The sequence below is a fragment of the Pangasianodon hypophthalmus genome, chromosome 29 (genome assembly GCF_027358585.1).
Source record: "Pangasianodon hypophthalmus isolate fPanHyp1 chromosome 29, fPanHyp1.pri, whole genome shotgun sequence".
Taxonomy (NCBI): Eukaryota; Metazoa; Chordata; class Actinopteri; order Siluriformes; family Pangasiidae; genus Pangasianodon; species Pangasianodon hypophthalmus.
Window position 1 is genome coordinate 1,488,280 of NC_069738.1, and position 25,075 is coordinate 1,513,354.

The 25,075-nt window shown below is 39.6% G+C and overlaps 2 protein-coding genes across 3 annotated transcripts in view; one reads left to right on the forward strand and one right to left on the reverse strand.

Annotated features, from left to right (window-relative positions):
* Positions 1-2,465: 2,465 nt before the first annotated feature.
* LOC113524060 (zinc finger protein ZFP2) overlaps positions 2,466-25,075 on the forward strand; it is a 43,472-nt gene continuing 20,862 nt past the window's right edge. Inside the window, exons 1-9 of one of the 2 annotated variants that reach the window (XM_053231260.1) lie at positions 2,466-2,702; positions 7,958-8,024; positions 8,735-8,873; positions 11,447-11,554; positions 11,675-11,785; positions 13,040-13,311; positions 13,765-13,832; positions 13,950-14,140; positions 15,694-18,049. In XM_053231260.1, coding sequence (XP_053087235.1) covers positions 7,968-8,024; positions 8,735-8,873; positions 11,447-11,554; positions 11,675-11,785; positions 13,040-13,311; positions 13,765-13,832; positions 13,950-14,140; positions 15,694-17,177 — 2,430 coding nt within the window. In that variant the 5' untranslated portion in view covers positions 2,466-2,702; positions 7,958-7,967 and the 3' untranslated portion in view covers positions 17,178-18,049. Of the gene's footprint in view, positions 2,703-7,957; positions 8,025-8,725; positions 8,874-11,446; positions 11,555-11,674; positions 11,786-13,039; positions 13,312-13,764; positions 13,833-13,949; positions 14,141-15,693; positions 18,050-25,075 lie in introns of both variants that reach the window. The other variant, XM_053231259.1, reaches the window with a different exon arrangement.
* LOC113524073 (zinc finger protein 135) lies at positions 18,117-23,967 on the reverse strand. Its single transcript, XM_026910196.3, has 5 exons — positions 23,752-23,967; positions 23,241-23,334; positions 22,850-22,949; positions 21,836-22,026; positions 18,117-21,201 (listed from the first exon to the last, which is right to left on the reverse strand). Exons 2-5 carry the CDS (start codon positions 23,307-23,309, stop codon positions 20,362-20,364), a joined length of 1,200 nt encoding a protein of 399 aa, XP_026765997.2. The 5' UTR covers positions 23,310-23,334; positions 23,752-23,967; the 3' UTR covers positions 18,117-20,361.

The window sequence follows — 25,075 nt, forward strand, 5'->3', positions numbered from 1 at the left end:
TTATTTAAAAATTGTTTAATTATTTTAATAAATATGGTACTTGTGGGTTTTTTTAAACTGTTAAACTAATTAATTAGGAGAAAGTTGCTCAGTATCTGGTGTTTTACTTTATTTTGTATAGAAAGAGAAATCACCATTTGCATCTACAAAATGATAAAGATCAGTAAAAATAAGAGAGAGAGAGAGAGAGAGAGAGAGAAGAGAGCCATTCCCTTAACTCCAGCAACAATTTCTAGTCTAACTAGGAGAATATTATGATCTGTTGTATCAAAAGCTGCACTAAGATCAAGCAACACAAACCCGATCGGAGGCCAGTAGTAGGTAATTTACCACTTTAACCAGCGCTGTTGCCCTTGCATTGCCCTGAAGGGGTGTACTTGGTCTGCAACAATATTTGTCAAAGTAACATCCACATGCCAGGACTGCGATGCACTGTGTGTTATGACACTTTTCTATCATTGCCAGCATTAACTTTTGCAGCAATTTGTGCTACAGTAGCTCTCCTGTGGGATCGGACCAGACAGGCAAGCCTTCACTGCCCACTCACATCAATGAGGCTTGGGCGCCCATGACCCTGTCGCCGGTTCACCAGTTGTCCTTCCTTGGAATACGTTTGGTAGGTACTAACCACGCCATACCGGGAACACCCCATAAGACCTGAAGTATTGGAGATGCTCTGACCCAGTCGTCTAGCCATCCCAGTTTGGCCCTTGTCAAAGTCACTCATATCCTTACGCTTGCCCATTTTTTTCTGCTTCCAACACATCAACTTCGAGAACTGACTGTTCACTTGCTGCCTAATATATCCCACCCCTTGACAGGTACCATTGTAATGAAATAATCAATGTTATTCAGTTCACCTGTCAGTGGTTTTAATGGTATGGCTGATCTGTGTATTTTCGTACAGTACAAATTACAGATTTTTCATATGCAGGAACCCCTAGTGTTTGAAATGTGTAATCATGAGTAAACTGAATGTGAGGAATTTTTCTAAATGTCATTGGACAGTAGAAGGCACACAAGTAGCCATAAAATCTAAACATTTTTTATTTTAATACGTATTAATTTCGTAGACAAACCACTCATAAAATTGCTGAATAAACCATTTTTATTTTATTCTACTTCATGCCATCCTTGTCAAAACACAACGTGTGAAGGGTTCTGAAGGAGGTAATTAGCGTGAAGGCTGCTGGCCTTGACGGTATCTACAGCTGCATTCTGAAATCCTCTACTCACCAGCTAGCCACGGTATTTACCACCATCTTTAATAAATCTCTAGCCCAGTCTGTGATCCTCCCACATGCTTCAAGTGGTCCACCATTGTCCCTGTGCCTAAGAATAACAAACCATCATGCCTGAGTGACTACTGTCCTGTGGCCTTGACCTCCAGGGTGAGGAAGTGCTTCAAAACGCCAGTGAAGGACTACACCTGCTCCTCCCTTCCCAGCTCATTCGCCCCTCTCCAGTTCACCTACAGACCCAAAACAAATTGGCAACTGTTCCATCCAACTACCTGTAGACACGAGTATGTTCAGCAGACCACTAGAACAATACTTTCCTCCCTGCAGGACAGTTACAACAGACAAGTCAGGTTGTGGGACCTGGGGACCAAGTCTTGCTCATGCCTGAGACCGACAGCGCGGCCTCCCACTACCTGCTCACGCCTGCAGCCGACGAGGCGGCCTCCCAAGACCTGCTCACAAGGCTGACAGTGTGGTCTCCCAAGCCTTGTTCCTGACTCATGACCCAGATGAGCCTACATGAATAGTGACATGAATATTTTTTTTATTTTCTAAACGCATCTGTAATGTTAATGAGCCCACAATAATGGATGCAGGTAATTACATCCTTTAAGCTGAGAATACTAATATGATTGTACTAAAGAATATGTTAGTGAATGAATGACATTACTACTTAGGCATGCTACTTAATGTCTAATATGTGATTTGGAACACAGATTGAATTCTTCTTGAATGTTTGTCAACTTGCATCTGTCAGATTTGACCTATCTGGTGGAGAAGAGTGTAGAGATCCCAAATTACAATATGTTCCTTTAACAGAGTAAAACTTATATCCAGCAGCCTTGGAATCCATACAAACAAGAATATTTTACCATTCAGATAAGTTGTATCATATCATTACATCCATTTTCTGTACCACTTATCCTACGGGAGCTTGGCACCTACCGTAGGGGACTCCATGCACACAGGGACTCAAACCCCCAACCGTGGAAGTACAAGGCAAATGTGCTACTCCTTAAGCCAGCTATTATGAGTACTAGAGATGAGTAGACCAGTTTAGAGATACACAACATCATACATTCATAGGTTTAAAATTAGCCAAATTCCGCGGGATACCTTTGCTTTAGCCCTGGCAGTTTCTCACAGTGGCTGAGACGATGCGTTCAGTTTAGTTTCGTTTTCTCTTTAGCCATCATCTTTACAATGACAATTTTTTCCAATAGTTGGCGTAATTACACAAGTCTCCAGTAGGTGGCAGTAGGTGTGCAGTCTACTCCTGCACTATAGACTCACAGATGAAGAAGAAGCTGCTGTTTTTCTCTTTGGACAGCTGAGCTTTCTGCACAGCTAGTCATTTATGCCTTACAGTTATTTCACAGTATTGCAATTAGATTAACATTAAAACCTCGGCACTGTGTCTGTATTTATGATTTTAAACTCCATTCTGCTTTAAAGCCCACGGTGAGTTAATCTTTAGCTTGCTAAATTAGCTGCTTGGCTAACAGTAGTGGTTAAATCCCAAATTGATTTCTACTTCCTGTGTAAGTTCACTACATAGGGTACAACATAACGGCTTCTAAACCCTATGTAGTGCTCTATATGTCCATTGGAGAGACATTTGAGATTCAGCCTTGGTGAAGTCGGTTCAATTAGCTGGCTTATACACACTAACTGATTTATTTATTTATGTTTCTTCATTTATTTATTTACTTATTTGCAAATATTGACTCCTAAGGAGTCGATGTGTTTTTAAATATGCACTGGCAGGTATTAGGAATGTTTCAGACTCATTGTGTGGGATGGGAATTCCAGCTCTTTTCAGTGAATCAGATCATTTGACTCGGCTCACTAAGAGGAGTCGACTCCCAATTGGCTCCCAAATGACTCATTTCCTGTTTCTAACCCTGTGTTCACACCATGAAGTGTTGCTTGTGGGCGTGGCCTGTCCACTTCCAAAGAGAAACGGTAGTAGTTAAAAGCTTTTAAAGTCAGTAAATTCAACACCAGTGTTGGGTAAGTTACTTCAGAAAAGTAATTAATTACTAATTACATCCGTTGTATTTAAATTACTATCTAATTTCTCTGTCTGAAAAGTAATTGCATTAGTCATTACTAATTACTTCTTATTAACCTTGACCACATGGACAATAGAAATGAAACTCTTCTTTTAAATCTTTAAATTTGAGTCAAACGTGGAATAGTTTAGCTTATTAAGCATAGCTTTATTAAACCGTTTTAATACTAAAATGTAAACAAATGATATAAGCTGGCTTAATGTAAGAGCTACTAAAAACAAAAGCAGCTCCTGACTCGATAAGCCATAATAAAACTGTAGTTACTGTATTTAACCACAACTGCTTGAGAGCATGTGTAATCATTTGACAAAAGTAACCATCTTTAGTTAACAAAGAGAATTACTCTGCCTTTCTTCCACTATGTACCCTGCAATCAGTTTTTTAAGCTCACCCTCAGACACTTTCTGTACCACCGATGTAAAATCAAGTTTCGCCTGATTCACAGGGCTTGCCGCAGTTTCGTCTGCCGCTGTGAAGTGTTTGTCTGTCTTGCCATGTCAGGTGCTTCAGTAGGTTACTCACGCTTTGGAGAGAGGCAGATAGTGTTTTTTTTTCCCCCCAGGACATAACTTACATTTTACCGTGATGTTCTTGTCTACATGTGTCAAAAAAAAGAAGTAATGGGAATAATTCCATTTAGCAAAGCAGCCACTCGTTTCTGCTGACATCCTTGAACTTGAGCGACTTCACAGCCATCTGGTGTGAACTACCATGTACTCACAATAACCAACAGCTAACGAATTTATACGGCCCGAGTTAAATTAGAAAACAAATGTTATCTTTAGATGATAAATTTAGATTTTAAATTCAATATTTTTTTATAAAGAATTGTCGAAAGTCTATACAGTATGTAATGCAAATACAGCATAAGTAGGTGTTATTGCGGCGCCGCAGCGAGTGGCAGCAGGGCACAGCAGCTCTCTCTCCCTTTTCTACTTTGAATCTTTTTCTTTACTTTTTTCACTTTTATTACTATATTTTATTACTTAAGCACTGCTCCAATAGAATGTATCTTGTCGTATTCATTGTGTAAGTAGGATTACTTGTTTAAGGACACTGCAACCAAGACAAAGCACACCACGACCACCAAATACTAAGTACCGGAATTGACCAGTCGCATGTCCGAAGGAGATTACAGTGGAGTTAAGGATACGGATGCGAGGATCTCGAGCCAGCGCGAAGGTGAGGAACAAGAAAATGGAGAGGAGGTGGAGATACAAGCCTCGTCTTCCCTCTGTTGTCATGGGGAATGTACGCTCGCTGACTAACAAGATGGACGAACTCTCAGCTCTGGTTAGCAGACAGCGTGAATCCGGGGAGTGCAGCGTGTTATGACGGAGACATAGCGGAATGGGAAAATAACTGACTATTCTTGCTAGTTCGGGTGGACAGGGAGAAACAGAATGGTAAGAAGTTGGGTGGAGGACTTGCTGTCTTTGTTAACTGTCTGTGTTAACTTTTGTGTAACTCAGGCCATGTTACTACGCCTGATGTTGAGCTGCTGGCCGTCGGGTTGAGGCCATACTATCTGCCCTGGGAGTTTCCAGCCGCCATTGTTGTTATTGTTTACACTTCCCAGTCAGTGGTGGTTGTGCGCACTTGTGACATCATTCGTTCCACCGTCGCAGACCTGCAGACATGTCATCCCAGTGCACTCATAATAAATGGAGATTTTAATCATGGTAAAATCTCAAAGACCCTGACCAACTTTACACAGTATGTTACCTGCAACACTAGAGGGGATAAGGATCTTGGACTTGCTGTATGCCAATACTAAGGAGGCGTACAGTGCTACTCCTAAATACAAGCCTGTTGTTAGGAGACAGTCTATCACCATCAGGACTGTGCAGCTGTGGTCAGTGGAGGCAGAGGAGGCCCTGATGGCTTATTACAGGACAACTGACTGGGAGCTGTATCAGGATAGATCATGGGGATGACATTGATGGTCTCACTTGGTGTGTAACCAATTACATTAGGTTCTGTGAGGAGAGTGTTGTCCCCAACAAGCAGGTCCACTGCTTCCTCAACAACAAGCCTTGGATCAACAGGGACATCAAAGCCCTGCTGAACAGGAAGAAGAGAGTCTTCATGGCATGACACTGAAGATGCCAAGAAGGGAATACAGAAGGAGCTGAGGAGGGAGCTGAGGAGAGCTAAAGACTGCTATAAGAACATTATTGAGGGGAAGCTGCAACAGAACAATCCAAGAGAGGTGTGGGGGTGAGTGAGGAGCATTACTGGCATGAAAAGATTAGAAGGAACAGTTGAGGGGACAAAAGATCGCACCAAAAGGTTTCATGACCAGCCAGTTGAGACGGCGGCTCACTAAGACCCGGATTAACAAGGCCAGAAGACCTGACCACATCAACCTGAGGGTGCTTAAAGTGTGTGTGGAGCAGCTGGCAGTGTTTCAGCATATTTTGTAGGTGCCTAAGATCTGGAAGACATCCTGCATAGTCCCCGTGCCCAAGAAAGGATGTTCCATCTCAGCAACTTCAGACCTGTGGCCTTAACGTCACATGTAATGAAGACCCTCGAGAGGCTGGTTCTGCAGCACCTGAGGCACCTGGTGCACGACAACCTGGATCCGCTGCAGTTTGCATACCAGGCTGACATGGGTGTGGAGGATGCCATCATCTACCTGCTTCACAGAGCTTACACACACCTGGAGAGACAGCCACTCTGGCTGGCTGAGAAGCTCTCTGTGATGTGGGTGGACCATGACTTCATGACCTCGATTACAGACTACCTCACCAACAGGCCGCAGTATGTCAGGCTGCAAGGCTGCTTGTCAGACGTGGTGACTAGCAACACTGGTGCACACCAGGGAACCGTACTGTCATGTTCCTTGTTCACCCTCTACACCTCTGACTTCTGCTTTGTTTCGGGAATGTGCCACCTACATAAGTTCTCGGATGACTCCTCCACTGTTGGCTGTATCACAGATGATCGAGAGGAGGAGTACAGAAACCTTATCGAAAGCTTCACAGGATGATGCGACAACAACACCTTCGGCTCAACATCAGGAAAGCCAAGGAGCTGGTGGTGGACTTCCATTGCAGCAAGAGGCCCCCCACCCCTGTCGCCATAAGGGGGAGAGAGTGGAGATAGTGGACACCTACAACTTCCTAAGGGTGCAACTCAACAACAAACTGGATTGGTAAGACAACACTGAGGCCCTCCATGGGAAAGGACAGAGCAGGATGTTCTTTCTGAGGAGGCTCAGGTCCTTTAATGTGTGCACTAGGCTTCTACGGATGTTTTACCAGTCTGTGGTGGCCAGTGTTATCTTCTTTGCTGTGGTGTGCTGGGGAGGTGGCATTGGGACTTGTGGTGCCAACAAACTGAGCAAGTCGGTGAGGAAGGCTAGCTCTGTGGTGGCGATGGAACTGGACAGCGTGGAGGCAGTGACCGAGAAGAGGATGAGTGGGAAGCTGAAAGCTATCATGGACAATCCTTCTCAACCTCTCTATGCTGAGCTGAGGTGGCTGAGGAGCACGTTCAGCCACAGATTCATCCAGCCACATGCCTCTAAACATCTGGGGGTGCTCTTTCGTGCCATCAGCCTTCAGACTCTATAATACCACAATACCCAGTACCTCCTAAACCACTGACTGAGTCTCGCAAACACACACTCAACAGTTAATTGTCATTCCACAGATATTGCACATGTATATAATTGCCAAGGGTATTGCACATGTACATATACAAATAGAACTCTAGCATATGTGCATACACACAGATCTATTTTATTGTTTCTATTATTTGTATTGTATAAGTATTTATGGAAATTCTTTTCTTTTTTTTGATGTTACTCCTACTTGTGCTGCTGTGTCAACTTGAATTTCCCCTACAGGGGATCAATAAAGGTACATCTTTATCTTATCTTGTCTTATCTTAATTAGTTACAAATGAAGAATAATCCCTTACTTTACTTTTTCAGGGGAAAAATAATTTAATTACAGTAATGCATTACACCCAACACTGTTAAACACAAATTAAATAATGCACTAATCAGTGTGAAACCTGGTTGTCTGATTTATATGTTATGTGCTAGGCTTCATACTAGCTTTGTCCTACCATCAGAAAAGCGAGGTAACTGCATACTAGCTGTGTACACTCATCGCACCAGTGATCTCTGCTACTTCCTACCAAGCTTTACTTTTCTTTGTAATTTAATAAAGGAAAATGACAGTCCTTCTTAGAATATAAGATGACAGGGTAAGATGAAACCACAGATATAAGTTTTTCTTTCAGTTTTGTACCTCAAGGTAAATAGCAAGTTCCTGCATGTAAGAACTAAAGTTGTGAGCAGGGGACTCACGAAATGTCAGACTACATACGCCATAAGATTGGCCTGAAAAATTATTCAAACCAACTGTCTGGATTTGTTGCTTTATAGCATCATACTTCATTTGTATAGAGTTAATAAAATTCACATGTTTCTTCTCACTGAAATTGCAGCCATATGCTTTCAATGTTCCCCTAAATTAGCTGGCTTAAAGAAGCGACATGTTTGAGTCTCTCATTTGTTTGTAAATTAAACCGTATGCTTTGCACAACTTGTGTTGATTTTTTAAACATTCTGGAATTGATCTTATGAATATTTTAGCCAAAATATTTGCTATTACAACCCTTTAGGCTTCTTATAATGAAATCAGCAGAAGCCAGACCATCCTGTGAGACACCTGCTGTTACCTCTTCACAGGTAAAGTTTGTGTATTCATTAAGTTCAATAATATTTTACAGTGGGAAATTATTCACTACATCAGAATACATCAGCTCATCACCTACCCTTGTAACCTTTCTCTATTTCAGCTAATAACACGGTAATAAATACTGACAATGTAGGGGATTTTATGGAAAAGTCATTCTCAATCATTTTTTTTCTTCGTTTCATTCTGAGAAACCATTAGGACATTTGATCTTTTTGGGTTTATTTGTTATATATACAAGGATGTGCAAACAGATTTTAGTACAACTGTTACGTACTTAATTTTCCTTTAATACAGCGAAACCACAACTCTGCTTGCCAAATACTGTGTTAAGGCTCCACATGCAGACCAGCATTCCTCATTTCAACCTCTTACAAAATGCTGACAAAGTTCAAACATATGGCCTGTTACAGTTTCTTGCTCCATAAACTATACACTGAGTAGAAATTAAAGTAAATATTGAAATGCTAAAGTCAGACCAGTCTTTTATATGTTAACATATTTTACTGCCTTTCTTAACTGCTAGCTTGCAATTTGTACTGCTAGTCACTCATGCGTATTAATGTATACAATTCTGTTTTATAAGTCGTGAAAAGGAAAACTCTAACAAACCAGAATTTACAAACTAAACAACCAATTACATAAAGATTGTTATGCACAGCCTATGTATTATTGTCTTTTGGTTTGACTTTAGATGTGCAAGGCTGTACAGACAGAAACTTCTGTGACTTCAGCTAGAGGGTCATCAGGCTCTGTGGGTCACTTCAGCCCTGAGGACCAACTGAATGGAGGATTTCAAAAGAAACCTATAAAAGAAGAACCTGAAGATGAAGACTACTGCTGTAAGGAAAGAGGGCACATTAGTAGAGCTCATTCTGGGGCTAAATAACACCATTTGCATCATTTTTACTCAAGATATCTGCATTTAAATTTAAATGATGAAGCTACAGATGGTGAGATATCGAATTCTGTAAGACATGTCACCCCTGTGGACCAACAGAGCAGGAAGGATCAGATGGCTTTAAAAGCAGAATACTCTAAAGATGAACACTATATCTGTAAGACAGTGAACACTAGACTCTAGACTGTTTTTTAAAGGCTGTGATACAGCAAAAAATATAAAATATTGAAAATATAGTGCTAATAGTGATGATTGCCTCCTGTTGCTCCACATCCACTGAAAAGACTACAGCTGACAGCCGGTTTGGTCAAGACCTGAATAAAACGAAATAACTCACTACAGCAGAAAGTGGCCATAGTCTGTATTCATAATCAGAAAGCCCAACATAACCCAAATCACATATAGTCCCCTCCAAAACTATTGGAACAGCAAGGCCAATTCTGTTGTTTTCACAATACATTGAAGACATGTGGGTTTGAGATCAAAAGATGATTATGAGATGATGGATCAGAATTTCAGCTTTCATTTCCTGATATTTGCATCTAAATGTGTTAAACTTAGAACATGGCAGCTTTGTTAGCAGACCACCCCATTTTTAGGTGAGCAAAAGTATAGGAACAGATTGTCTTAAAGTAAATAACACTTAATATTTGGTTGCATATCTCTTGCTTGCAATAACTGCATCAAGCCGGTGAACCAATGACATCAACAAACTGTTGCATTTTCCTTTTGTGAAGCTTTTCCAGGCTTGTAGCGCAGCTTCTTTCAGTTGTTGTTAGTTTTGGGGGTTTCTCCCTTCAGTCTCCTTTTCAGGAGGTGAAATGCTGCTCAGTTGGGTTAAGGTCTGCTGATTGACTTGGCCAGTCTAAAACCTTCCACTTTTCCCCAAAGTCCTTTGTTGTGTTGGCAGTGTGTTTTGGGTCGTTGTCCTGCTGCATGATGAAGTTACTCCCAATTAGACTGGATGCATTTCTCTGTAAATTGGCAGACAGAATGTTTCTGCAGATTTCTGAATTCATTCTGCTGCTACCATCATGAGCTCCATCATCAATGAAGATTAGTGAGTCCGTTCCAGAAGCAGCCATGCAAGCCCAAGCCATAACACTACCTCCGCCATGCTTGACCCATTAGCTCATATGTTTTGGATCATGAGCAGATCCTTTCTTTCTCCACACTTTGGCCTTTCCATCATTTTGGCAGAGGTTAATCTTGGTTCCAGAATATTTGTGGTTCATCTCTGTATTTCTTTGCAAATTCCAATCTGTGGTATGGCCACTATATTTCTGCTTTCGAAGTCTTCTTCAAATGGTGGATTGTGATACCTTCACACCTGCCCTGTGGAGGTTGTTAGTGATGACATTAACTGCTGTTTTTGGGTTTTTCTTCGCAGCTCTCACAATGTTTCTGTCATCAACTTCTGTTGTATTCCTTGGCCAATCTGTTCCATGTCTGGTTGTTAGTATACCAGTAGTTTATTTCTTTTTCAGGACATTCCAATTTGTTGTATTGGCTATGCCCAATGCTTATGCAGTGGCTGTGATAGATTTTCCTTCTTTTCTCAGCTTCAAAATGGCTTGCTTTTCTCCCATAGACAGGCCTTTGGTCTTCATGTTGGTTTATCATTTTTAACAACAAATGCAATCTTCACAGGTGAAACCCAGGGCTCAAACCAAAGAGTAAACATTCAGAGCTATTAATTGTTTAAACAGTCAATCTAACAGGACACACCTGGGCAACAAGAAACACCTGTCAGACACATGTTCCATTATTTTGGTCATGTGAAAAATGGGTGGGTTCACACAAAAGGTGCCATGTTTTAATTTGCTTAACACCTCAAGATGTATATATGAGGAAATGAAAGCTGAAATTCTGATTTATCGTCTCATATTCATCTTTTGATCTCAAACCCAAAAGTAGTCAATGTATAGCGAAAACAATAGAATTGGGCTCGCTGTTCCTATACTTTCGATGGGGACTGTATTACTGTGAAACAGGATGTCTAAATAACATGATCTACAAGTATTAGTACTTAGTGGCACACTACTCTGACACATGATCTAGTGCAATAGTATACAATTTGGAATATATAACGAAACAACCATTTGCACGTCACTTTTTAAGTGATCTTCTCAGCCATTTTGTTGCAAAATATAGCTCTCAAGAGATGAGCTGAATAAGAAAAAACTGCACTTGTGTTTTTGTTTGCTTGCTTGCTTCAAGCTCACTTTTCCTTCATTGATTTGCTAGGCTGTACTGCCAATCAGTAAATCTCATGAACGCCAAGGTTCCTTGACTAGTGCCAGCAGCAGTGGACATAATAGAAAATCTACAGATGATGGTCGGCTTGATGTGTCAGAGCCCTTTTTTTAATGTTTGATTAGGCTACAATTGTGACTGGAAGTCCATGACCAATTCAATTCCTTGTAGGCAATTTAAACAACATTTACTTTTCCTGTCATTTTTGTATTTTGTCAATTTTTATTATTTATATACATTAAATTGATGAAACTTCAGCTGGCAAAACCTCAAGTTGTATGGGACACGTCACCCCTGTGGACCAACAGAATGACGGATTTCATGAGAAGCTAATAAAAGAAGAACCTGAAGATGGAGATTATTTCTGTAAGGCAACAAAACACACAAGGGTCCAGTCTCTCACTAAATAAAATTTTGTCTAACCTTTTAGTCTAACTATGTTTAATTTGTTGTTAATCCTCCTCTTTTCAGATAATGAAATTTTAGGTGGTGAGACATCAAGCTGTGTGGTCCACCTGACCCTTATGGACCAACAGACTGAAGGATTCCAAGAAAAGCCCTTAAAAGAAGAAGAACCTAATGAAGACGACTATCTCTGTAAGCCCCCAGGGCCTATTAGATGTTCAGCATGGGTCCAAAATTCTGCCTAGACTTTCAGTCTACATGTATAAGATATTTTTGAAAACATAGTGTTTACACTCCGTTTAAAAAAAAAAAAACTTCTGTCCATGCAAACTGTTTTTGAAAATACCTCCATCCACATGAAAATGCAACAATAATTTGAAAACCCTCACATGAGCATGCCTCAAGAATAATAATAAGAGCTTTGTATGGAGCAGCAGAGAAGACGAAATGTGGAAAAACACCAACAAGACCAAAAGGTAATTAATTAATTCATTCATTCATTCTATTCAGTAACTGCTTAATCTAATCCTGGTCAGTGTCCATTCGCAGTGCAGACTGTAGCACTGGAGTGGTGGGTTCAGGAGCAGTACAGCGCTGATCATATTCTGTCTCCTCTGCATGGGAGTGTACTTTGAAAAAGAAATCAATCTGCAAACAAAAGAGTAACAACCTGGTCAGCAGCAGTGATAAACAGTGTTCTAGCACATTCATTTAATGCAAAACACACATGCAACGGGTATTCCCAGGGTGACTCTGTGACATCAGCATTTTTGAAAAGATACGTTTTTCCTATCCACATGAAAACTGTGAAGAAGTTTTAACATTTTTCCACCATATTTTAAAGCTTAAAGCTCATTTTCAGTGACTGAAAACACTTTGTGTGGGCAGGAGGAAAAAACACAGAGAAAAACTGTTTCAAAAATATCTGTATGCATGTGGATGGGGCTTAACTGAGTCTAATTTGGGACCAATCCCAAATTTTTTCCAACTTAAAATCACTTTACAATTCAATATACATAAATGTTACATCCTAGACATAATTCAGCCCCAGTGTTATAAGGAACGATATAAAAAGTCATTTTTACCAACAGCCATTAGATTATATAATCAATGTCATATTAGATGACTGATGTAGAATTTGAAATTGTATTTTGTATAAAATGGTGCAGTGCGTACTTTGATGCTTGAAACAACGGGGGGCTGTATGAAATACAGTATTGTGCAGTATTTTTATTTATTATTTTTTTACTTATTTTGTTTGATCTATTTATTGTGTGGTGAGCTTTGCTGTGACGTGAATTTCCCTTTGGGATTAATAAAGTCAATCAATCAATCAATCAAAGACAGGAAAACACCTAGAAGATTGGGTCAATTAAGAGTTAGTTATAAATTCCTCTTGGACCTGCATGAAGTTGTATGTTTACTTCCTTTGTTGTGTCTTTCTAGACTGTGAGTATTGCAGATCCTTCTTCATCAACAAGTGTGAGATACACGGTCCAGCTCTCTTCCTCCCTGATACCCCTGTTCCAAGGGGGGTTTCAGATCGAGCCAGACAAACCCTTCCACCTGGTCTAGAGCTTCGGCAATCTGGTATTCCTGATGCAGGCCTGGGAGTGTTTAATAAGGGGGACACTGTTCCAGTTGGTGCCCTCTTTGGGCCTTACCAGGGAGACCTGGTAGACAAAGAAGAAGCCATGGCGAGCAGCTACTCTTGGGTGGTGAGTTAGTTGAGTTAGTTTTTTTCTCAGTGTTGTAAACTAGAAACAATGTTAGAAGAGAAAAATAGTTATAAACTTCTTTGTTTACCTTAGTCAGCATTAACTGAAGTGGCTAGGTAATAAATGTATAATTTGTCCACCCTTGTAATGTCATTGCAACTGAATTTGGAGTTCGTTCTCAGTTATTTTCTTTTGTTTTAATAATGACTTATTCAGAACTTATCTACTAGTCCAACTCTGCGTTTTAAAAGTAGTAAAAGTTTGGTATATTGGTCAAAATGATAAAAGCAGACTAAATTCTAAAGCAGCATTTATGTACCATAGTCTGGGTAAACAATTTGCCTTTGTAATGTGTGAGTACTGTGAACATTATTTACCTAGAATATCATGATTGTTCCTATATTGCTTTCTTAATTGGAAGACATTGGTAACATTAATTACATGTTTTTGCAGATTTACAAGAGCAAGCATTTTGTGAAATACATAGATGCTAAGAGAGTGACCCATGCAAATTGGATGAGGTGAGGAATATGTCACTGAGTCTGTGGGTGGTTAAGTTTTTGTTTAGAGTGGTTCGACTTTCCTTTGGCCTTTTTGTCTTATTTTTTCTATTTTGACTCTTTTCCTCAATTCCTCAGGTATGTGAATTGTGCTCATAATAATGAAGAGACTAATCTGGTGGCATTCCAGTATCAAGGGCAGATTTTCTACCGTTGCTGTCGACCCATCAAACCAAGACAGGAGCTTTTGGTGTGGTATGAAGAGAAGTACGCTAAGCATCTTGGCGTTACCTTCAACTGCATCTGGAACAAAAAGTGTTCCGTAAACGGTAATGTCAAAACAATACATTTATAACACTCACTGTGTCTTGAAACTTTTTTCTTTAATTTAAAACCAGTGTATTATTCGTTTTCTTTCTGGCTGTTATTACAACTTATTCTCCAAGTCACTGAGCTTGGTGTGTGATATCATTGTAAATCACTAAACTGTGTAGTGCAAGGTTTTCCCCAACAGAAACTGAAAGTAACTGAATTAATATATCACAAGAGGCAGTGTGAAGTGGACAGCATACATCTTGTACACCTAAAAAAAGAAAATCTTACGAATATGTACAGTGATATGGCCACTTTTAGTCACTTTTATAACACATTAGTGTTCTTTAGCAGTATGTTTAGGATCACTGCCCTATTGGAAAGTGAATCTCCACTGGTCTAAAGTCTCTTGCAGACAGGAAAAGGTATCCCTGACCAGATTCCCACCAGTTCCTGCTGATGAGAAACATCCCGACAACATGTTTCACAGTGGGCGTGGTGTTTTGATCTCATCAGAGCAGAGAACCTTTTTTTCATGATTACTGAGTCTTTGACATGTCTTCTGGAAAACTTACATTTCACCTATGAAGACCGCATTTGTTATTAAAAAGGATAAACCAACATGAAGACCAAAGAGCTGTCTATGGGAAAAAAGCAAGTCATTTTGAAGCCAAGGAAAGAGAGAAAATCTGTCAGTCATTGCACAAGCAAGTCAAGTGGAGGTAGTTTCATGGCTTGGGCTTGGAACGGGCTCACTAATCTTTATTGCTGATGTAACTCATGAATTCAGAAGTCTACAGAAACATTCTGTCTGCCAATTTACAGAGAAATGCATCCAATCTAATCAGGAGGAACTTCATCATGCAGCAAGCCAATGAGCCAAAACACACTGCCAACACAAGAAAGGACTTCTTCGGGGAAAAAGTGGAAGGTTTTAGACTGGCCAAGTGCATCAGCAGACCTTAACCCAACTGAGCAGCATTTCACCTCCTGCAGAGGAGCCTGTTAGGAGAAACCCCCAAAACAAACAACAACTGAAAGAAGCTGCGTACAAGCCTGGAAAAGCAATACAAAAGAAGAATGCAATAGTTTGGTGATGTCAGTGGGTCACCGGCTTGATGCAGTTATTGCAAGCAAATTGGGTGGTCTGCCAGCAAAGGTGCTATGTTCTAAGTTGTTTAATACATCTACATGTAAATATCAGGAAATGAAAGCTGAAATTATGATCTATCATCTCATCTTTTGATCTCAAACCCAAATGTCTTCAGTATATATATATCCAAAAAAGGATTTGCAGAGGAGACATGTATATATCTAGGCATAGTCTCAGTCTCTGTGCAGGTTTCTGCTTTGCTCTGCCTCTGATCATGTAGAATTCTTAATAAATATAGTTTTGTTTAGTTTATAGCAATTGTATTATAATAGCTTTACTTTTATTACTATTTTCATTTGTTCATTGGTTGGCTGGTTGGTTGAATAACCTCAGATAATAATAATTCTTTACATGTGGATAGATCCTAAAAACCTAGTTTTGTTTAACATTGCATTTTTTATACATTTTGTGTTCCAGAAACGAGTGGTTGCCCATTGAAAGGTTTCTCTTGCTCATTGTGTTCACTTTTCTATACATCACAAATTGACCTTCACAAACATATCAAGAGATGCCACGATGAGGAAAATGTGAGCATGCTGAAATCAGAAGAAATTAAACATGAAACTCCAAAAACCAGCAGAATCTCTACACATAAGCAAACAAGCACTGGTACTCGCTCTGTTAAGACCTCTCGCAAAGTTTACTGCTGCTCACAGTGTGGGAAGAGTTTTGCTCGACAGAGTCACCTTCAATCCCATCAAACCATTCACAAAAAAGAGAAACTGTATCCATGCTCACAGTGTGGGAAACGTTTTAATCAAGAGAGTACTCTCCAACGGCACAGACGTATTCACACAGGAGAAAAGCCATATCTCTGTTCAGAGTGTGGGAAGAGGTTTACTTACCAGAATGCACTACAACGGCATCAGCGTGTTCATACTGGAGAAAAGCCCTATACCTGCTCAGAGTGTGGAAAGAGTTTTAGCCAAACAACTTCTCTCCAAATCCATCAGCTCATTCACACAGGAGAGAAGCCGTATCCCTGCTTACAGTGTGGGAAGGTTTTTCTTTATCAGCATACTTTACTAATACACCAGCGCATCCACACAGGAGAGAGGCCGTTTCACTGTGGACAGTGTGGGAGGAGTTTTAATCAAGAAGGTACTCTGAAACGGCACCAGCGCACTCACACAGGTGAGAGGCCATATCACTGCTCACAGTGTGGGAAGAGTTTTGCTCGACAGTGTCATCTCAAACGGCATAAGCTTATTCACACAGAGGAGAAGCCGTATCAGTGCTCACAGTGTGGAAAGCATTTTAATCAAGAGACTTCTCTCCAACGGCACCAGCACACTCACACTGGAGAAAAGCCATATCACTGCTCACAGTGTGGGGAGGGTTTTACTTACCAGAGTACTCTCCAACGGCACCTGCGCGCTCATACCGGAGAGAAGCTGTATATCTGCTCACAGTGTGGGAAGAATTTTACACGACAGAGTAATCTCAAAATACACCAGCGAATTCACACAGGAGAGAAGCAATATCACTGCTTAGAATGTGGAAGGAGTTTCACTCACCAGAATACTCTGCAAATCCACCAGCGCATTCATACCGGAGAGAAGCCATACATCTGCTCAGAGTGTGGGAAGAGTTTTAGACAACCAAATTCACTCCAGATACATCGGATCATTCACACAGGAGAGAAGCCGTATCCCTGCTTACAGTGTGGGAAGAGTTTTATTCATCAGTATACTCTTCTAATACACCAGCGCATCCACACAGGAGAGAGGCCGTTTCACTGCGGAGAGTGTGGCAAGAGTTTTAATCAAGAAAGTGCTCTTCAACGGCACCAGCGCACTCATACAGGAGAGAAACCATATCAATGCTCGCAGTGTGGGAAGAGTTTTACTCGACGAAGTCATCTCCAACGTCACCAGAGCATTCACACAGGAAAAATGTAGTGTTGCTCCTCAAGTTTTCACCTTCACAATACCAGAGGAGAAAACCCATGTGACTGCTCAAAGAGAAGAGTTTTACTTACTCGAATACAAGTTGAGACACTGAAAAAACCTGTGGAACACAAAAACTTTGTGTGTGTTGCAATAATTTGAATTTATTTTTATTTGTATAGTTTGTATTTATGTAAATTTGTATTTGTATAGTTTGCATTTGTAATTTGTAATATGAACTCCTACAACTAGTTACATCAAATGTTTTAATGTATTTTAATTAGGTGTGGTTTACTGAATAGAAAACTAATTTCATTTGATTAGACTTTTTTATACTTTTTTCCTCTTGTATTTAAAGGCAAATACTAAGTTCAGATTGACTTGTTACTGGTTTAACAGGGAACTAATCAAGAACACACGGCTTAATGTTTGAATTTTTTTTAGTAATTCTAATTTTTTAGTGTGTACTGTTAAAAAGTTTATTTATTTGTGTGGAATTATTTAAAAATTGCTAAATTATTTTAATAAATATGGTCCTTGCGATATGGAAGCATTGTAACATTATGACATATACTGAGTCTGTCCCCTGTCTGTCTGTTCCCTGAAACTCCCCTCAAGCCCACATGGCCATTTATTGTATGTATTTGAGCTAGGCCCACATATGAAAGTGGCTTATATCTGATTTGAAAAGATACACTATATGGCCAAAAGTTTGTGGACACCTGACCATCACACCCATATGTGCTTGTTGAATGTCTCATTCCAGATTTATTCCCCTGTGTTTGCTGTTATAATGAGCTCCACTCTTCTGGGAAGCTTTCCACTAGATGTTGGAGCGTGGCTGTGGGGATTTGTGTTCATTCAGCTACAAGAGCATTAGTGAGGTCAGGTGCTGATGTTGGGATGTCGAGGAGGTCTGGGGTTCAGTCGGTGTTCCAGTTCATCCCAAAGGTGTTCAGTGGGGTTGAGGTCAGGGCTCTGTGCATGACACTCGAGTTCTTCCACTCCAACCTTCACACACCATGTCTTCATGGAGCTCGCTTTGTGCACAGGGGCATTGTCATGTTTAACAGGTTTGGACTAGACCCCTTAGTTCCAGTGAAGGGAAATTATAAAGCTACAGCACACAGAGACATTCTATACAATTGTGTTCTTCCACCATTGTGGCAACAGTTTCTGGAAAGTCCACATATGGGTGTGATAATCAGATGTCCACAAACATTTGGCCATATAGTGTATGATTTTTCTTTCCACAGTCCTGAAAATAAGAGTAAGATTTGTCACATTAAGTAAAAATATTTTATTTGTGTCACTTCAACCTGGTAGTGTTGCTTAGTTTTAAATCCATCTGAACCAGAACTAAATGTTCGTATTTTACGCCTGCTCTTCAGTGTGAAAACTTTAAAATACAGAAATATACTGGGATGCTGTCAAGACATTTACAGTGTAAGATAAACTCACAACAAAGGTGCCAAAGTGAATTTGCTTCAGTATAATCTTGAATTTTGATTTTAAATACTGGGAAGGGAAGAATTTGCAGGTCTTACACTTATTAATTTTAATTTGCCTGTATAGTATAAAGTATAAAAATTTTATGTACTGGCTAACCAAGCTAGCTAGGTAAACTTTCATTAAGCTAACAATGAGAAGTAGAAACTGTTGCCAGGATTAGCTGATATTTCAAGATAATTTCTTTACCATTTAATAGTAAATTACACAAACAACATTATGTTTTGGAAATTACCAAGTTAGCTAGCTAAGGTGTATTATTTCTCACTTTGTCAGACTAGTTTCCTTTGATTAAAACCCTCAAACAGAACCAAGCTAATCTGCAGCAAAGAGCTCGTGGCAGTTCTTCACCGCAACATGGCGGGAATTCATTACCTCAGAAACATTACCTTCCCTGACAACGCTAATTAATCTAAATATGATCATATTTCTGACAGAGATTCACAACAATTAGATTCAGTCATGTTTAAACAATTGGATCTGCATTTGAGTTTTTAAACTACGGCCACTTAAAGTATAAGGTAAGTTAAACGGAAATTTGATAGCTGAGCAGCTCTGCTAATAGTGGTACAATCCTAAATAGAGCCTACATCCTATGTAGACGCACTATTTAGGATATGAAATAATGGCGTTTACACCATACATAGTGCACTACATATCCCATTGAGAGCCATTCGGGACCCGGCCTCAGCAAGTCAAATACGTGGTACAGCTTACTAACATGCGTCCCACCATTCTTTATTTAGTCTTTCTTTAATTATAGTTTAGATCAGCAGTTTAGTTTAGATTATTGCTGAATTCCTTTTCTTTATATAAAAAGTTTTACTTCTTGGTTAAGTGTGTATTGTGCTGTTGAAAGGAATAGTAGTTCCCCTCATTATAATTAAATTGCTATGATCTGATTAATTGAGTCTTCCAGCATCTCGACCCTTTAGCATCCTTACAGTGAAACCTGTAGAAGTCAGGCAGTCCACGGTCTGTCCATCCGGTCTGTCCACGCAGAGCCATATGATGGAAGATTTAGTGCTCGCTTATTATCATTATTATTATATATTATTCCATTTTATTACTAACACAGAAGTCATTCAAAATAACTTTCATTTCTGCCCTTCATCCTACATTTCATCCTTCATTTCGAGTCAAAATAACATCCACTTCTGTCTTTCAGAATTTACCCTCATTGCTCATTTCATGCTCCCAGCTGTCTGTGCGCTTTACCTTTTATGGATATTTGTTGGTGTCACTACATGCAAATGAGCTGTGTTAGGAATGGGATTTACACTTTATGAGTGATCAAGATACGCATGTGACTATGAAGAAAATTAGTGCTGCTGAAACTTGTGGAAACAGGTGGAAAATGTTTGTTTGGTTTGGCTTATACACAACTTTACTAGAAATATTTGATAAATGAGGTCCGTTGTACCTACATTTGCACGTTAATATGCTGTATTGTTCTAGCTCTGCAACACTGCACTCTTACCATTCTGGAACTTAAAAATGAAGAGACATTTGTCATTTTATGCTCTGTTTATTGCATAATGTAAAGCAGACAAAGCAGAAAAAATAAAGAAATTTAGACCACTTTTCTGCTTAGCACAGTCCATGGGGACCATATCTAGTTTTTTTCGCATTCATTCTTTAGTAACTGCCTTATTCTGGTCAGGGTCATAGTGGATCCAGAGTAAATTCAAATGTCAGAAGCTGATGACTTTGTGTTAGTGAATTTGTCTTTCCTAAGCTCCCCCGCTGTGTGAATACGCTGGTGTGTTCGGAGAGAACTTGCTTGAGTAAAACACTTCCCACACTGTGAACAGATATATGGCTTCAGTCCTGTGTGAATGCGCTCGTGTGTTTGGAGAGCACTTGGCTGAGTAAAACACTTCCCACACTGTGAACAGTAATATGGCTTCAGTCCTGTGTGAATGCGCTCGTGTATTTGGAGAGCACTTTGCCGAGTAAAACACTTCCCACACTGTGAACAGATATATGGCTTCAGTCCTGTGTGAATGCGCTCGTGTGTTTGGAGAGCACTTGGCTGAGTAAAACACTTCCCACACTGTGAACAGTGATATGGCTTCAGTCCTGTGTGAATGAGCTGGTGTTTTTTGAAATTACTCATTTGGGCAAAACTCTTCCCACATTCTGAGCAGTGATATGGCTTCTCTCCTGTGTGAATGCGATGGTGTTTTGTGAGAGCAGGCTGGTCATTAAAACGCTTCCCACACTGTGAGCAGTGATATGGCTTCTCTCCTGTGTGAATGCGTTCATGTACTTTAGTATAACGCCTGCTAGAAAAACCCTTCCCACAGTGTGAGCAGTGATATGGCTTCTCTCCTGTGTGAATGCGATGGTGTTTTCTGAGAGTTGTCTTTTGAGCAAAACTCTTCCCACACAGCGAGCAGTGATATGGTTTCTCTCCCGTGTGAACGCGTTCGTGGATTTTAAATAGAGACAGAATAGGAAAACACTTCCCACAGTGTGAGCAGGGATATGATTTTTGAAGCCGCTGGCATACGTTGATTTTACTCTGTTGGATAAAAGAGAACATTATACCTTAACGTGTGACAGTTATACCTTAATTATACCTTAAAATATGGTGAAACTGGTCTCTTCCCACAGAATTTAAGACAGAAATAAACCTATCCAGAAATGTAATATTTCACATTCAAGGTATCCATTGGTTTCAATATTGCTATATTTCCTAGTCAGCCATTTTGAATTTTCTTAAATCTTTGCAGCTTTTTTTTAGGTGGTTCATCTAAAGCTCATGGCATTTGGCATATAGCTGGATATTCATGTAGACTGAAAATTAATGAAAGTATTTTCATAGGATACACCATATCATATATCTCCTGTACCTCATGCATTTTCTATGTCTCATTTAATAAGTTGATATTTCAGCATTTTCTATTTAAGCCCAAACATTTTCTCAAATAATAGCTGAATATGACAGAAACATGGCAGACAACAAGCAAAATCAATACGCAATAATTCTCACCGTAAATGACTGAACATCATAAAATTACTTTTTAAAATTACTCATCATTCACAATTTAAAATAATTTACTATTTTAAAAATAATACAACCTGGACTCTAATGATCACCTTTTATGGTTATATTGATAAAGACACAATTATTAAAAATTTAAAAACAAACCGACCACCCAAGAGAAGGGATTCGTCATAGTTTCCTCTCTGTCTGTCGAGTCTCCCTGGTAAGGCCCGAAGTGTGCTTCAGCCTTCCCGGACCATCCCAGACCTGCGTCAGGAATATCAGGGATGATGACGCCTGGAGATGACACCGTCTTGTGCTTTTTGATGAAGAAGGATCTGCAATAGTCTGCAAGACTGTCTGAAATGAGAAGACATGACATATAGAAAATTAACTTAATATCAAATAAAAATCATTTACAGCCATGAGAGGGGCTAATGTGAAAATTAAGAGAGCTCTAGCCTATTTTTGAATATTTTTCCACTTCCTTTAATTATATGCTTTTAAATATCATAATTACAAGAATATAATTACATATTGTATGTTACTTATTTGACAGGACTTTCTAGGTTTCTCAGGTACATCATTTGTTTAATCTAAAAGAATGAAATGAAAATTTGTTAAAATTAAAATTCTCTATTTGTTTTGTTTTTCCTGTTTGGTACTGACTGCAGCGGTTATATAACGGCTAACCAGGTTTGTCTTTTTGCTTACAACCAATATGACAAATTTTTTAAATGATTTTATCATTCAGAATGACTGGTTTAGTATTAACTGTATCATATTTGAAATGTATTCAAAGTGGAAAAAAACAGCTCTCTTTACAAAAAAGAAACCTGAGACAAAGCAACTAGACACAGAGGCTGGTCTTAAAAGACTCCCGTATAGATACAATGCACTATGTAGAGTGTATTTAAGGTATGAAATATACAAACTGACACAGACTTTATGGCTTCAAATGCTGAAAAATGTTCCCAGTAAGACGTAAAGGCAGAATTATGTTAATAATAATCTGATGTTAAATGACAGGGGTCAGGAATCAGTGTGAGGAATCTGGGCTATAAGATGATGAAAGACATTACAGTATGGAGTGATGCTGGTCTTTGGCTGGTGTGATATCTTTCCTATTAGCCATAAAACACATGTCTTGCAAATCAAAACCTCCAAACTGATATTGTCTTACACAGAGAGTGTTTAGGTTCTTCTTTTACATGCGGCTCCTTCATTCCTCCATTTTGTTGATCCTCCGAGCTGGATGTGCTTGCCTGCACATCTTCCCAGAGCTAATGACCAGGGGGAAAAGCATCGATACACATTTAGAAAGGGAAGAAAACAATATTTAAATCTATTTTTAAGTTTAGTATATCAGTCTGAAAGCAGTTGTAAGTTACTTTTCTGCTCCTCAGTAGTTGCTATGAGGGACTAGCAAGCTAGTTTTGTTGTAGTTAAGGTCTTGGGAATATAAAAATGGACACTTTTTTTGCAGTCTGCTAAAAGATTGGTGGTGTACGTACCCTTTCTAAACATTATGAAAGAAATGTCTTGGCTTTTCTTTTCTTTTCACCAGCTTTTACCTGTGAGCAGTCATCTGCAGGAGTCTGGGAAGATTGTCTTAAACAGTCTTGACTGGCTTCTGGCTTCATGCTGAGAGATGTAAACTGTTCAACACTGACAGAAACAACGATTCATGAAAATCCTCAGTAAATTAACACTCAGCAGGCAAATCACTAAGACTTATAACAACACTCTATAAACAAATTACTACAAAATGTACAAAGCCATTGTTCAAGAAGCCTAAACAAATTAAAAATGCAAGCCTAGATTCAGTTTAGAAAGACACAAAAATCAATTTATACACATTTTCTTCAGCAAAAACTGCAGCTACAAAACAGACAGACGCTGTATGGACGAGTTACAGAGTGTAACTGCACCAAATACTGCAACATTTCACTGAAAGTGAATCCCAAAAGACTTCACAGCTGATACACAATGCTGGTACACAATGCTGATACACAATACACTGTAAAGTGTGTAGACTACACATGAAGCAGAGATCCACGTGGAATTCACTTCAGTTGAACTTACCTTCAATTAAAAATAAATGACAGGGAAGCACATAAAAAAACAAACTAACAAAATGAAAAAAAAACAAGCTTTTGATTTTAACTGAATGTGACTGAATTGTAAAACTCGGAAAGAAAAGAAAATCGACCCTATTTGCAGGGTAAAGCTGTGCAGAAAGCTGAGCTGTGCATGCAGCGTGCATGTGCATGGAGCGAGGGGCGGGGCTGCTGAGAGGAGAGGAAGGGGCGGAGCTTCAGTAAATAAAAGAGGAAAGAAGCTATTAATACAGGATCACTCATTAACTCAGGTGGAAATCTAACAGGTAATCGCAGTATAGCTCAGTACACAGCCACTGCTTATATATATATATATATATATATATATATATATATATATATATATATATATATATATATATATATATATATAGACAGTAACAATAACATTGTGTCTCCTTTCCTTCGGCACAGCCCAACTTGGGGGAAGGGGGCAAGTTTTGTTTGTCTCCCTCAAAATCCTTCTAATCTATTGCCCCCAGTCCCCCCACCCCCACCCCAACTCCCCCTCTTAAAAATGAGCTTGGTCTGCTCCATTGCATATCTTCACACATGCCCCCTTTCACCTGTAATTCCCACAGACAGTGAGGAGGATGGCAGTCAGCCTGAGCCAGTAAGCTAATGTGGAATCAGTAGTAGCCTTTGCTCATGCTAGCAAGCTAGTCAATAGCTATAACAATAAGTAACATGCTTATGAGAGAAATTTCAAGTTGCTAGCAGCTTTTGGAGATTTTGTAGCTATGATGGTTGCAGATAGAACCAGCACATCTTACATAAGGAGTTTGCACCTTTTTATCCATGTTGCTTTTGGGCAGATTTTATGAAGATGAATATAATACAATTTGACTCACTTTTTGCATTCTAGGGCTAGCTAACAATGTTCCAACACTAAGAGAGGTTTTTGGATCACTAATCTGTTTTTTTTTTTTTTTTTTTGTCTCCTTCACAGGAATCCTTTCATTCTCTCTCTCTCCTCTCTCCTCTCTCTCTCTCTCTCGTACACATACACATGCTCTTTCAAACATACACTTTCTCATCCACCTATACACACATGCTTTCATATGTATACACCCCTCTTCTCCTCCTCCTCCTCATTTCCTCCTAAAGCTCTGCTGACCTGCTCCTGCTCCTGCTCCTGAGTGATGCCCTGAACTCTGCAGATATGATCATGGGTGAGTTTAATGTCACATGATGATAGCATGCCATTCAGATGTGGAGTCTCCTGATTTAGGAGTTGTACATGTTGTGTCATGACGTGGCACGTGGTGGGCCGGGTGTGGTGGGCCACT